General features: G+C 50.9%; 1 protein-coding gene across 1 annotated transcript in view; it reads right to left on the bottom strand.

Moving 5' to 3' along the window:
- Positions 1 to 5,073: 5,073 nt before the first annotated feature.
- The window catches only part of UBAC2 (UBA domain containing 2), a 187,667-nt gene continuing 179,515 nt past the window's right edge, over positions 5,074 to 13,225 (bottom strand). Inside the window, exons 9-10 of the mRNA XM_070579156.1 lie at positions 9,182 to 9,307; positions 5,074 to 7,465 (exon numbers count right to left, since the gene is read on the bottom strand). Coding sequence (XP_070435257.1) covers positions 7,451 to 7,465; positions 9,182 to 9,307 — 141 coding nt within the window. The 3' untranslated portion in view covers positions 5,074 to 7,450. The remainder of the gene's footprint in view (positions 7,466 to 9,181; positions 9,308 to 13,225) is intronic.

Below are 13,225 nucleotides of genomic sequence, written 5' to 3'. Positions count from 1 at the left end.
GGTGAAGATGTGGAAAAATTGGAACTCATGCATTGCTGGTGGGACTATAAAATGGTACAGCTGCTATGGAAAATAGTATGGTGATTCCTCAAAAAATTAAATATAGAATTACCATATGATCTAGTAATTCCACTTCTTGATGTATATCCAAAGAAGTAAAAGCAGGGACTTGAACAGATTGTACACTGAGTGTTCACAGGAGCATTATTCACGATACTCAAAAGGTTGAAGCAACCCAAGTGCCCATTGACAGATGAGTGGATAAACGAAACATGGCATATACATATAGTGGAATATTATTCAGCCCCCGAAAGAGTGAAGCACTGACATATGCTACAACACAAATGAAACTTGAAGACATTATGCTAAGTGAAAGAAGCCCTTCACAAAAGGACAAAGATTGTAGGAGGTACCTAGAGTGGTCAAATTCATAAAGGCAAAAGTAGACGGTGGTTGCTAAGGGCTGGGGGAAGGGGGAACAGAGATTTATGGTTTCATGGGTACAGAGTTTCTGTTTAGGAAAATGAAGAAGTCCTGGAGATGCATGGCGATGAATGTACTTAATGTCACAGAACATTCACTTAAAAATGGTTAAAATAGTAACTTTCATGCTAGGTATATTTCATCACAATAAAACAAACCAACGATTTCCTTAATTACTAACTATAACAAATCAGAAAATGTAAGGGGGAAGGGAACCTACTCACAGAGCAACAGAAGCTATAACATAGCCAAGAATGAAAGCACCAACTGTTGGCTGTGTGAGAGTCGCTGTAATGCTGCAGGCTCAGGAACGGGCTAGTAAATGAACAAAGCTGAACGGAGAGTCCAGAGTTCCCAGGTGCTCTACTTCTAAGAATTTATCCTATTAAAAAACACTGGACATGTGCACAAAGGTGTATGTACAAGGAGGCTCACAGAAATGCCATTGTCAAGAGCAAGAGCATTAAGAACAACATGCATCTTCATCGATGGGGATGGTTAAACGAGGAAAGCTACCTCACATTTTGCCGCTGTTTTTAGAAAGCAGAGGTGGGCGTTGTGTTCTGCCATGGAATGAGCTTGGTGATATATTGAGAAGCAAGTTTTCACATACTTCCTGGAGCATAATCTCACTTGTTTATGAACAAAATAAAAGCTATGTATTTGTATATTTACCTAGAGAGGTAAACGCATAGAGAAACGTCTGGAAGTATACATATCAAACTGCTGTTGTGATTAATCCTGGCGGACATTTCCTTTATGAATTTCCTATGAAAATGTATTTAGGTAGTACTTGTGATTTTTTTTCTTTAATAAAATAGGAGGAATTGGCCTTCTCAGTCCTGTGACAAGCTGGCCTTGTCTATGTCTCCAGCAGGCCCTCTCCGTGGGAGTCAGCAGTGGGGCATCGGCGGAGGAGGTGAGGACAATAGCTACACCCTCCCGGGTGGCCTTCCAGAGGAGGAGGTTTGCCAGGGGCCGTTAGGGGAGGACCAGGACTCCACTCCCTGGAAAGCAGGGTGTGGGACCCTCCCCACTCCTTGTACAGTCAGGTAACTTACTTTGGTTGCCTAGTAACCACTTAGCGCAGTCGTCCTTGACTTTTTGACCTTGGCTGTACAGGGGAATCACCTGGGAGGATTGAAAAGCTCCTGATGCCTAATCTGCATCGGGCGATTCTCCTGTATTTGGTGCGGGGGGGGAGGGGGGGGGTGGCCCCGGCCTTGGACCATGCTGACTGGAGCTGCAAGGCCGTCTCTCCGCATTCGGGGCTCTTCTGTTCTTCCATTAGAGCCCCCCAAGGTGGTATCCAATCTCGCACTTGCAATTCATGCAACCAAGATTTAAACCAAAACAGAGATTTTTGACCTTTGATCTGACTGGTTTCTGCTCAGCCCTCTACCCTGCCGAGTCTTTTCTATCCAGTGATTCTTTTCGTTTCTCCATTGCCGTGGCTGGATGTTCTCTCTGTCTCCCAGACACAGAAGCCTCACCGGGCCAACCTCCCTCCTAGTTGGGTCCTTGAAGGGAGGAATGGTTTCTGCATGACTGCAAGTATCTTTCCCTCTGTTGATAAGAAAGCAAGGCCCAGGGACACTATTCTGCAGTAAGAAGAAACAAGCGCTGATACGTGCATCCACAGCATGAACCTCAAAAACATCACGCCTGGTGAGAGAAACCAGATGCCAAACGCCACGGATTGGATGATTCCCTATATATGAAACATCCAGAAAAGGCAAATCGATAGGTGGAGAAAGCAGGTTGGAGGTTGGCTGGGTCTAGGGTGGAACGGGGAGTGACTGCGAATGGACACACGCGATCTTTTTGGGGTGGTGGGGATGTTCTAGAAGTGGATCATGGTGGTGGTTGCATAACTCTAAATGTAATAAAAATCACTGAATCACACTTAAAAAGCGTGAATTCTATGGTCTGTAAATCATACCTCCACAAAGTGCACCGGGCGGGCTAGAAATGAGCCCTCTTTCTAATGGATGTTCTTTGAGAATGTCAGACAAGCACGTGTTGACAGCTGCTTGGGTGAAAGGTGCAGTTTATGGTCTCAAATAACTCAGCTTTGGCACCCATACTGCACACCCCAGTCAGCCAAACCAAAGCCTTGGGTCCATTGAACCCACCCACCTTCTTACACTGGGCCTGGGGGCCCTCTCTGCACCCAGTCACCTTGGCAGAGGCCCCGTCTTAAGCTTGGACAGAACTCCACTTGAAGGCTGCGGGCTCGGCATGTCCACCCTGTCTGCACAGCCGCCCAGCTGGCCTCTCTCCTGTCTGGCGGGGTAAGAGGTATATCTTCAAAGCCTATGAAACTTGTTCTCAGAGGGAATCCAGGAACCTGAGGGCATGCCACTCACTGGCTCACGACTGCTTGCGAGAAGAAAGGGTGTGTGCTGAAAGGAAGCGGGTTTCTGTTTTGAAACAATTATGTGACTGGTTAGAAGAGGGAAACAGTAAAACCAGTTTTTGTGGAGTGACCAGAAGGGAGAGAGCTGCTCAGTTCCCGCTGATAACTGGCTCCCTCCTCTCCATCCTCCCTCCTAGCCTCTCACTTCTCCCCTGCATCCGCTCTTCTCTTCTCTCCTTCTTCCTCCCCTTCTCTCCTGGCTCCCCTCCTGTCTCTCCTACATCCTCCCTTTCCTTCCCCCCTCCCTCCTCCCACACCTAATGTATTGGGTACCATCTCCGGTGCAGGCACTGTGCTAGAACGTGGGCAGAGAGCAGTGAGCAAAACCAACTTGGATCTGTCTCACAGGTCACAGTTTCTTGGGGGAGAGAGAGACAAACCTAATAATCACACAAATCAAAACTGACTCACAACACATAAGGTGTTTGAAGGAGGGGCCCATCATGCAACAGGGGGTTCTGATTTACAGGGGTCCTAGAAGCGCACTTGGCCAACCAAGGTGACGTTGAGGAAGAGGATTGAAGGATGAGAGAAGCTTCAGGTGAGGAGCAGGAGAAGGCAGTGGAAGGCCCCAGGTGATGGAGTTGCATCTGCCAGGAGTGAAAGGTGATCACTGAGTTGGGGAGGGAGACAACCACGTGGCGGAGGGGGGCGGGGGCGGGTCAGCCCCTCCCCTAACAATCTCCATGGCCTTTTTTCCCCTTCCCGTGGAAGCCAGCCACCAAAGAAACATACACTCTCAGGAAAAACAGCAGATGCTGTGCAAATACGGCTCGGAGACTCAGGCTCTCGCTGTCCTTCCCTCCTGCTGCACCCACCTGGTCAAAAATGATGAATCAGCTGCCCACGGGCCATGGGCGGGGGTTATGCTAAGACAGTGGGAAGGCAGTGCTGAGTTTTGTGAGACACTAAGGGGAGACACAACTTAATTGACATTATGACACGGATGGTGAGTGAGGGGCTAATGCTATAGGAGGTCCATTGAGCTGACCTGAGTTCAACTTGGGTCCAAGGCAGGACAGGCCCCCTTCCTCCCAGGGGCTGTCTTGGGTGGATTTGGGGTGGTGACTGGCTGGAGCTGGGCCACAAGGACCGTGGTGGAGCACCTGGCGCCAGCCCTGTTTTTGATGGGCTGAAGAAGAGGTTGGGGTGGGGCTTGGTAGGGGTGGGAAGGGCCCTCTGAGAAGCCCCTCCAGGACCCTAGATTTGGAGACAAGCAGGTGTTCAGAGCAAACTTCCTCCTCCCCCAGCCCCCCTCCCCCTGCAGCCCCTTCTATTTATAGCGCTTCCTCTCCAGATCTGTGCACTTGAAAAGTGCCCTTGAAACACACACAAAAGAGAAAAAATTCTGAAAAATGTCAAACCACAGGTCCTTTCCCCACTCTTCTTTTAAGTTTCTAGGTTTGTACTATTCCTGGTTGACCCTAAAGCAAACAAGGTCAAATGGGTCGCCCCGGGTTTAATAGTTTCAGAAGGTGCTGGTTGTTGGGTCCTGGCTCCTTCTGCAGCCTACTGGGGCCAACTCAACGAGCAGGGGACATGAGATCCTTTCTCACCAATAACATGTGGGGCCGCGAAGGTACGGTCCCATCTAATCCATAAGTTTGAACAGATCAGCAGCAAAGATGGCGAGATGGGAGCTGGAAATCATGCTGAATCGGAAGCCAGGATGTCATGGTATAGTTCAAGCAGTGTTTGGAAGCATCACTCACTCTCGGTATATTTTCTACTCTGCAAGTTAAGAGTTGAACTAGAACCATGTTTTACAAACTTTTTTGACCCAGAGCACACACAACTGTAACAAAAGTTCCACAAAATAGTATTTGTGCTATGATGCATTTTCTTTTCTGTTTCGTTTCATTTATATTCTATTTCATTTTTTAAAAATTCTGATCATGGCCCACTAAAATGATTTCAAAACCCACTATAAATAGTTAAAACGGGAAATTTTATGTTAGGTATATTTTATCATAATAAAAAAATTGTTTTAAAGCCCACTTTGGATTTCAACCCAATGGTTGAAAAATACTAGACTATCCAATATCTAAATTCTCCTCCAATTATTATTTTTTAAATCTACTTGTGCGATCACAGAGGAAAAATTCCTCTTTGATAAAAACTTAAGTTAAAATTCTTCTCAGAGAATTAAATACTTTTTCTCCTTTGCTCTCTTTTTCTCTTTTTTTTATTTTTACATTTTTTTTGAGGAAGATCAGCCCTGAGCTAACATCTGATGCCAATCCTCCTCTTTTTGCTGAGGAAGACTGGCCCTGAGCTAACATCCATGCCCATCTTCCTCTGCTTTATACGTGGGACGCCTACCACAGCATGGCTTGTCAAGTGGTGCCATGTCTGCACCTGGGATTGGGACCGGTGAACCCCGGGTGGCCGAAGCGGAACGTGTGCACTTAACCCTGCGCCACCGGGCTGGCCCCCATCTTTTTCTCTTTTAAATATCAGCTAAGGATGGTAGAGCCTAAAGCTGAACACATCCCACCCTGAGGCCCAGCAGTCCTGCCCTGGGCAAATCCCAGTGGAAATGAGCACACATGTTCACCAGAGACGTGTTCAGAAATGTTCCCAGCAGCGCTTTTATCATAGCCTAGACTGCATACAACTCAGATGTTCAGCAAGAGGGAAATGAATGAATAAGTTCTGGCACATCACAGAGGAATATGGACAGCAACGGGAGTGAACGAGCTACAACTATTAACGGCATAGTGAGTCACACCAAAACAGCGTCAAGCAAAAGAAGCCAGAGCTGAAAGCCCAGACTGTGTGTTTCCATTTATATAAAGTTCAAAACCAGGCAAAACTGCTCTAGGGCATAGTGCTAACCTGGGGAGGCAGTGACTGGAGGGGGCTTCTGGGTCCCTAGAACGTTCTGGGTGATAGTGCACGGGCGTGTTTACTTTATGAAAATTTGTCGAGTCTATGGTTTGTGCCCTTTTCTGTAGGCAGGTTATATCACGTAAGTATGTTATATTAAAAAGCTTGCTAAGAAAGACAACGAAGGGTTCAGGAGAGACCCCTTTTGGGTTCAACCTCTGCAAGAGGAAGGCCTCAGCAGGAAGAATGCATGGTTCATCCCGCCCCCACGTGGGCTCTTGGTGACGGAGGCAGGCGGCACAGGCCCAGGGAAGGACGGCATCCCCAGCCTGCTGGAAGAGTGTGGGTCTAATGCAGCCACTGCAGTGTTGCCTCGTTTAGTTGGTTCTGCGGTTTTTCAGCTATAGGCTCATCAGTGAAGTCAGACTGCACAGGAGGGTCCCAGCTCGGGGATGATCAGGATGGGGCTTGGGGGAGCCCAGGGATCTCCCCAGGAATTGTTTTTCTGACTAAATCTCTCCTGGGGGCATTTTCTTGTGAAATTTTTGTGAAGGATCTTCGTTGCCTGAACCACCCATTTGGCATTTCCCTTGCATTCTTGGTTAACGTGCAGGCATGTGGGCTTTGTCCCCACAGCCTGAAGCAAGGGTAGGTTTTCTCTTGGATCATCCACTGTGCCCCGCATCGTGCCATATGCATGAAAGGTGCTTAAATAACATCATTGACTGAAAGAGAGAAAGGAGAAAGAATTCAATTAAATTGCAACTTCCTCTTGAAGAAAGAGTCCAGTCTTGAAGAAGAGGGAAGAGAAAATCCACTTGGTTCTGGGTAACCAAGGGCCACTTGCATCCTCGGGGCGCTGTGTGCAGTGGGCGACACCCACACCTTGCTCTTGAAGAGTGTTTGCTGGGGAGGCCGTAGGCTGCTCTAGACGTCAGTGCCGCCCGTAGCTACCTGTGTGACTGAGGATGACTCACTTCACCTCTCTGGCCTTGCTTCCTCATCCTGCAGTGTGGGAGGATTGGACAGGAGGCTTTATCGGGTTCCTCTATCTGGTGACTCCATGAGACCAAGGGAAGACAGAAGGGATGGCTTCTCACGCCTGTGTCCAGCACCACCTGCCTCTCAGTGACCTGCGGGTATCTTCACTTCCCACACAAACTAAAAGCTCCTGTGCGGGTGGGTGTGTCTTGGACTGTGCTGCATCCCTGCCTCCGTGGCTGGCGCAGGGAACAAAGCAGATGCTCAATGAATCCTTGCAGGAAGAAGGCTTTGATGAGGTGGGAAGACGAGCCAATGAGAGCTGTGGTAGGCTGCTTCGGGACAGCAGTACCTGATCACTGCTCCCGTGTTCAGTGATCGTTTCCCAAGCACCTCTTTTGGGCCAGGCCCTAGAGAGACTGAGATGCATGAGAGCTGTCACTTCCTGCAACAGCTCACAATCCAAGAGAGGTACTCACTTATAGTGTACTAATATACAGACGCGTAGGGTGGAGTGGGAGGTCAGAAGAAGAGCATCTACATTAGGTGGGGGGTGGAGGCAGTCAAGGTGGACTGCCTGGAGGAGATGGTGCCAGACCTGTCTTGAGGGGGGATGAGTTAAGCAGAGTTGACCAGGATGCGACGGAGAGGAAAATGCACTCCAGGCAGACAGAGTAGCAAAGACCAGGTCATGGAATTAGGACCGTGTCCTGGAGAAGAGTAGAGCCACTGTGCACTTTAGCAGACCCAGTCCTGCAATGGGATGAAGAGGGCAGAGTGAGTGGAGAGTCAAGGTTGAGAGCCCAGACTGGGAAACAGGCAGCTGCGGTGTCTCCCCGGAGAGAGACGGCGAAGCCTGGACTATAGAAACTGCCTGGGGCGTGTTGTGGAGACTTGGGGATGGATGGCACGTTGAGGGAAAGCGAGTGAGGCATGCAGGATGGCCTTGGCAGTGTGCTTTGTGGAGATGGGAATCCAGGAGGTGGAGTGGGTCTGAGGGTTGAACACGTGGGTCTGATCCCAGGGTACCCAGGCAGTGGCCGGCAGACAGCCAACACTTGAGTCCCGGGCTGGAGGGACAGACATGGTCAGCGGTGTGGTCATCTTTGGTTTCCCGGTGTTCCTCCCCAGCCCTGGGCAGGATTCCACCTCCCGGCCCTCTTGGAGGTAGGAGAGCCACGCGGCTTGTGTGGGCCCAGGAAGCACGGGTGAAAGTGACCCACATATGCCGGGCACAGCTCTTTCTTTCTTCCCTGCCTCTGTGGCAGGAGATGTTTGGCAAATTCTTTCTCATCCTCATCCTTCATCTCTGGAAAACCTCCCCGACTGCTCAGGACCCGGAGCAGCCTCTCCCAGGTGTTCCCTTAGTGCCCTCAACTCACTCTCTCCACGGCATCTGTCTCTCCAGAGGTCTCGCCTGTCTGTTTGTCTGTCCACTTTCCCAAGAGGGAGGATTTCGTCTCCCTAGCTAGTTCTGGAAGTTCAGGAAATGTGGGCATTCGCTATGGACCAGTGAGTAAATATGTTATTTAAGTATCAATGATTAAATGGATTAAAAATGTCTGCACCCACCAATTCTTTTCCTCCTCATCACTTTAAAAAAAAGGAAAGAAAGGTGTTGGCTTTACAGAGCCCCAGACGTTGGCTGTACCCTGAACCAAACCACACCATGCTGCTCTGCGCATGCCTGGGGCTGAAGACGCCCCTGGAACACAGACGTACAAACCACAGAGATGAGATAGGGACGTCATCCTTGCTTTCCCTGGCCAGGCCCAGATTGCGTCAGAAATACTGCCCGGTGAGGCTGCTTCAAAGGTAACGTGCAGGGTGGCTGCCGAGCTCAGACATCACCAGCTGCAGCTGCAGGGGCTCCACCGGCCCCAGAACAGCAGCACCGAGTCTTCGCGTCCTTCAGATCTGGAAGACTTTGTTCCTCGGCCACCTCCCTACCTCCAGCCCCAGCTGCAAACTCCCTGTAATTGAACCCATCAGAAGCACCTGGACCTCTGATGCAATTGGCTGTGTGGCCCTAGACAAATCATCTAACTTCTCTGAGCCTCATTTTCCTCATCTATAAAATGGGGACAATCATGCCTCTTTGTGGGTGAAGTGAAGTATAAGTAAATGGAGGTAAGAGTGCCTGACACAGAGTAGGTCCTCAGTTAAGGCCGCCATTATTGTTACTGTTATTGCCGTTGGTTTGCTGGGCCCCGGTGAGCAGGCTCTATTCAGGGCCACCTTTTCTTGTGACGTGGACCCCTCAGGTGAAGCCTAAGGATCCTCGTCAGAGTAAAGTTTTTAAATGCATAAAGTAACATACAAAACATTACAAAAAAGCTCTCAAATAAAATACAGTGATCAAAGTGTTAAAAAACAGATTTTTGGTAGAATGCTACATATGATTTTTTATTAACTCATAACAGCTGTAATTTCAAAGTAGTGAAGAGCATAAATTATATTTCACGGTACCTGAATCACCTGTGACAGGCTAGGAAAAGATCCATGATTTCCATCAGGGACAAAGTCACAGGTCCACTTGGTACCTCCGGGGCTGGCTGCGCTCCCCTCCCTGAAGCGCCACAGGGCAGTGAGGGCCTAGTGAGAGGAGAGATGGGATGTTTGCCCACCGGGTGCACAGGCTTCCGGCCCTCACGGACTAGACGAAGCTCCATGCCTTCCCGCTAGCGGCCCTTTTAGCTAAGAGCCCACTGCAGCATCTACCCTGTGGAACTCATCAGCTGGTTGAAACAAAACAGCCCAAGACAGTGTGAGATGCAGTGCACACACAGGCGACAAGCACGGGACGGCGGACAGAAAGGAGTGGCCAGTGGGGCTGCTGCTCACATGTATACCAGGTGATAAACGGGCAGGACAGTGATCGCCTCGTAAGGGGTCTGCCAGATTCCAGCCCAAACACATGTGAAGAGACCCACCCACATGTTTGAGTGAACCCGGCGAGGGCCCTCCATGCGTTTTCCAGTCACGTGTGCACTTGAAGGGGACCAGAATATGCCACTCAGACATGCCACTTTGGTATAAGCATTATTTTGATCTGAAAGCAATTAAGAAATAACAGAAGAAAAAAATCTCTCTGCTCTCCTCCATTCGGTTAGAAGCAGGACATAAACCTCCATTTGTGAAGGTGTTTCACTCTCCCTGCAGGGAGCGAACAACTTGCAGTTGTCTGGGAGGACTCTAGCCTCTAGCCCGGAGCCGACAGAGAGGAACCTGTGTGACAGACCCCACTCATCAGCCCTTGTCTTCCCTTAGTTTTCCCATATATTTATGTCCTCCCTTTTCCTCTGTCTTGTTGAGTCTCCGCCATTTATGGCTTGTTGTTAAAATGCTATATAAACTGCTCGGCCTATCCACTCCTTTGGGTCCTCACTTCTTTTCTATGAAGTCTGCTGCCACGTAAAATTATTACCATCACGTAAGCGTGCATGCCTTTTCTCCTGTTCATCTGTCCTCTGTCCGTTTAGGTGGCAGAGCCCCAGCCACTGAACCAGGAGGGTGGAGGGAAGTGTTTTCTTCCGCTGTGCACACACGCATTGATGGAGCTGTGCCTGGCTCCACGCTGGCTCTCAGGAAATGCTTGTTGAACAAATCATGAATAAACACAAGGTGGGGGCATTCTATAATTTTTGGCCCTTCTTAGGCCTTCCAGGTCTCTCCTTTTTTTTTTTTAAAGATTTTATTTTTTCCTTTTTCTCCCCAAAGCCCCCCGGTACATAGTTGCATATTCTTCGTTGTGCGTCCTGCTAGTTGTGGCATGTGGGACGCTGCCTCAGCGTGGTTTGATGAGCAGTGCCATGTCCGCGCCCAGGATTCGAACTTAACCACTCAGCCACGGGGCCAGCCCCAAGGTCTCTCCTTTTAATAGGAGAATCCTAAATGTCTCGAGGACGTAGAGGAAGGTTCTCCTGGGGTTTGCGATCCGTTAAGGTCGGGCGCCCCTGGAAACTGCATCAGCTATTCCTTCTGGGGGTGGTGGGAGGGAGTTTCTGGTGAGAGAGGGCTTCTTTATGAAACGTCTCTCCAATGGGCCAGGAGCTTTGGGGGACATCTTTTAGGACCCAGTCTACACAAGGGAAAAATCAGGTCCCCTGGCCGTCATCAGCGGGAGGCCAGTTAGGGGAGTGTGTTGATCCACAGTCTAGACTGGGGGACACCTAGGCACGTGGATGTCATGCCCGAGACACAGGGGTCTGGGAGGGAATGTTTCAGGCCAGGCTAGAGAGCAGCTGCCGACTGAAGGGGCCTTCCCTCGGCGCTCAAAGAGAATGACACACATGTTCTGATGACAACAACTTAGGAGTGAGGCACAGCTGTAATCAAAGGATGCAGGGTGTGATGCATCATTTATTAGCCAGCAGTGTAGTAGGGAAAACCATCCTCTGGGAAATGAGAGGACGAAAGGAGCAGTGACCAGTCTCGGCCTCCCCTACGCCGTGCCCTGTGAGGGAACACCGGGTTTAATTTGCCACCCAGCCTGTCCAGCCTCTGCTGGGCGCCGCCCTCGGGAATGCTGTGTCAAAGCGCCCTGCCTGGATCACAGGAAATCCTGGGAAACCCTGGCCAGGCCGCGGCTCCCCTCCACTTTCCTGCACGGCGGAGGCTGAGCTTGTCAGGGTCCCCTGATGGCACTTCTTGCTTTACCTGCTCATTACTCCCAGCTTAGAGGGGTAGAATGGTGGCTGCTTTTGAATTCCTGACACTGGTGGCTTGATAGTCACATCTATGGTCTAAATCTCAGCCTGTGGGGGGCACAGAAATGGAACAGAAAGGAAATTTGTTCCCAGAGCAACTTCCCATCCCTCCCTCCTTCTGGGGCACTGTGGGGGACAGGCCCGGCAGGGAGGCTGTGGCTGAGCATGCACGTCCTGTAGCAAGGAGATCACCATACCTGATACCCTGGGCTTTTTGCTTTTTTCTTTCTTTTTTTTCAGCAGGGGTGGGTGACAGGAGGAAGAGTGTGGAGTCTATGCGGTGAACTCATTCAATTCCTGCAGAGGGGTGAGCGCACAGGGCACCTTCGATGCTCTGGGGCCACCTAGGAAGGCAGCTGACCACTGGCCAAGGCTCTGCTGGGCTCCCCGTGCATCGTCCTTGGGGAGCAAGGTAAGTCGACCAGAGGTGAGCCTCCTCAGGGCAGGAGAAAGGTGCTGGGGCTCCGAGAGGAAGGCTCAGATTCTAGCTGCTCGTCACCTACCCTCTTTCTGCTTCTATTGTCAGTGGGTAGAGCGTCCCTACCCGACCCCAGCTCATCAGCCAGGGCCTCTGCCATCTTTGTCCAGGCAGAAGGACAGGGCAGGCTGGAAGGATGGAAGGCTAGCGTCAGCCTCATGTCACTGAGCAAAACCTGCTGATGGGACCAAGCTGCCTTCACTGGTCAGACCCTGGGCCATAACTTTTAGAACGCTCTGGAAGCCCTTTTGATAATTCTTCCCTGCAGGGTTGCACTAAGGGATAATTCCTTAATAGGAGCACACCTTGCCCTCCACAGTCACAGCTCTGCGAGTCTCAAAAGGCAAATACACGTGTGAGGCGCGATGCAGTGCTAACTTTGTATTACAACATAAAAACCACTACTGGGTCATTCCCTAAGAGCAGACGGGATGGGGTGGGGGACTAGGATGCTTGTGCTTGTTGGGGAGAACCTGTGGGCTGGGGATGAGGGGTGCAGAGGGGGGCTGAGGAGCACCTTCGGGCAGGTATGGTCCAGGGCCCACAGAGCACAAACCCCACCGACCGGTTCCAGCGCTGGGCAGTTGTGCCCACTTGTGGGGGAAGGCATTCACGCTGAGGTTCACACTCACATCTATAAGCCAGGGGATGGGATCAACCAGCAGCAGGGGGCACAGGCTGCCCAGGTTAGGGCTCGAGAGCATGTCCCTCTCTGGATGGCTCCTATTTTCATCTGACCTCCTGAGACTCACAGCTGTGACAGCACCTGCTCGTCCCTCCTCGGGGCGTGGAAGTGACTTGTCTTTGGGTGTCCCTGGGAAGGGGGACCATGGGGCTTCCAGCAGGACCCAATGTCCAGAGCACTCATTCTGAGCCAAGATACCAAAAAAGGAAAAAGACCATGAGAGGCCTGTGGGCCGCGATCACTGAAGCTGCAGAGGTACAACCGAGGGGTGTGAGTCACCGTGGGAAGCGCACCTGAGAGCTGTCCTCAGATGCTCCGCAAGCACCGAGGGGGGAGGGCACGTGAATTCTGCAGAGGCTGGGGTTTCGAAGAGGAGGCGGCAGTCAGCGGGGCCCGAGGGGTTGTACTGTGCCAGGCAGCAAAGGGGGGGACCCAGGCACCCTCGGCTGAGGAAGCAAGAGGGCTGCAAAGTGAGCCCTGAGACCCCAGTGTTGCTGTGATGGGGAGAGGCCCCGGAAAACCAGGAACGGGGGCAACTGCCAAGGGTTGAGGTCTCCTTAGGAGCCAGTCCCATCCCTTTGCCCTGTGAATCCTCAACAAACAGGGAAAGAGACACACGATTTTCAAACAGGCGTCAAGCA

Source organism: Equus przewalskii, chromosome 16 (assembly GCF_037783145.1).
Source record: "Equus przewalskii isolate Varuska chromosome 16, EquPr2, whole genome shotgun sequence".
NCBI classification, from domain to species: domain Eukaryota; kingdom Metazoa; phylum Chordata; class Mammalia; order Perissodactyla; family Equidae; genus Equus; species Equus przewalskii.
The sequence above is the reverse complement of the archived record's forward strand: the minus strand, read 5'-3'. Positions and strand labels throughout refer to the sequence as shown.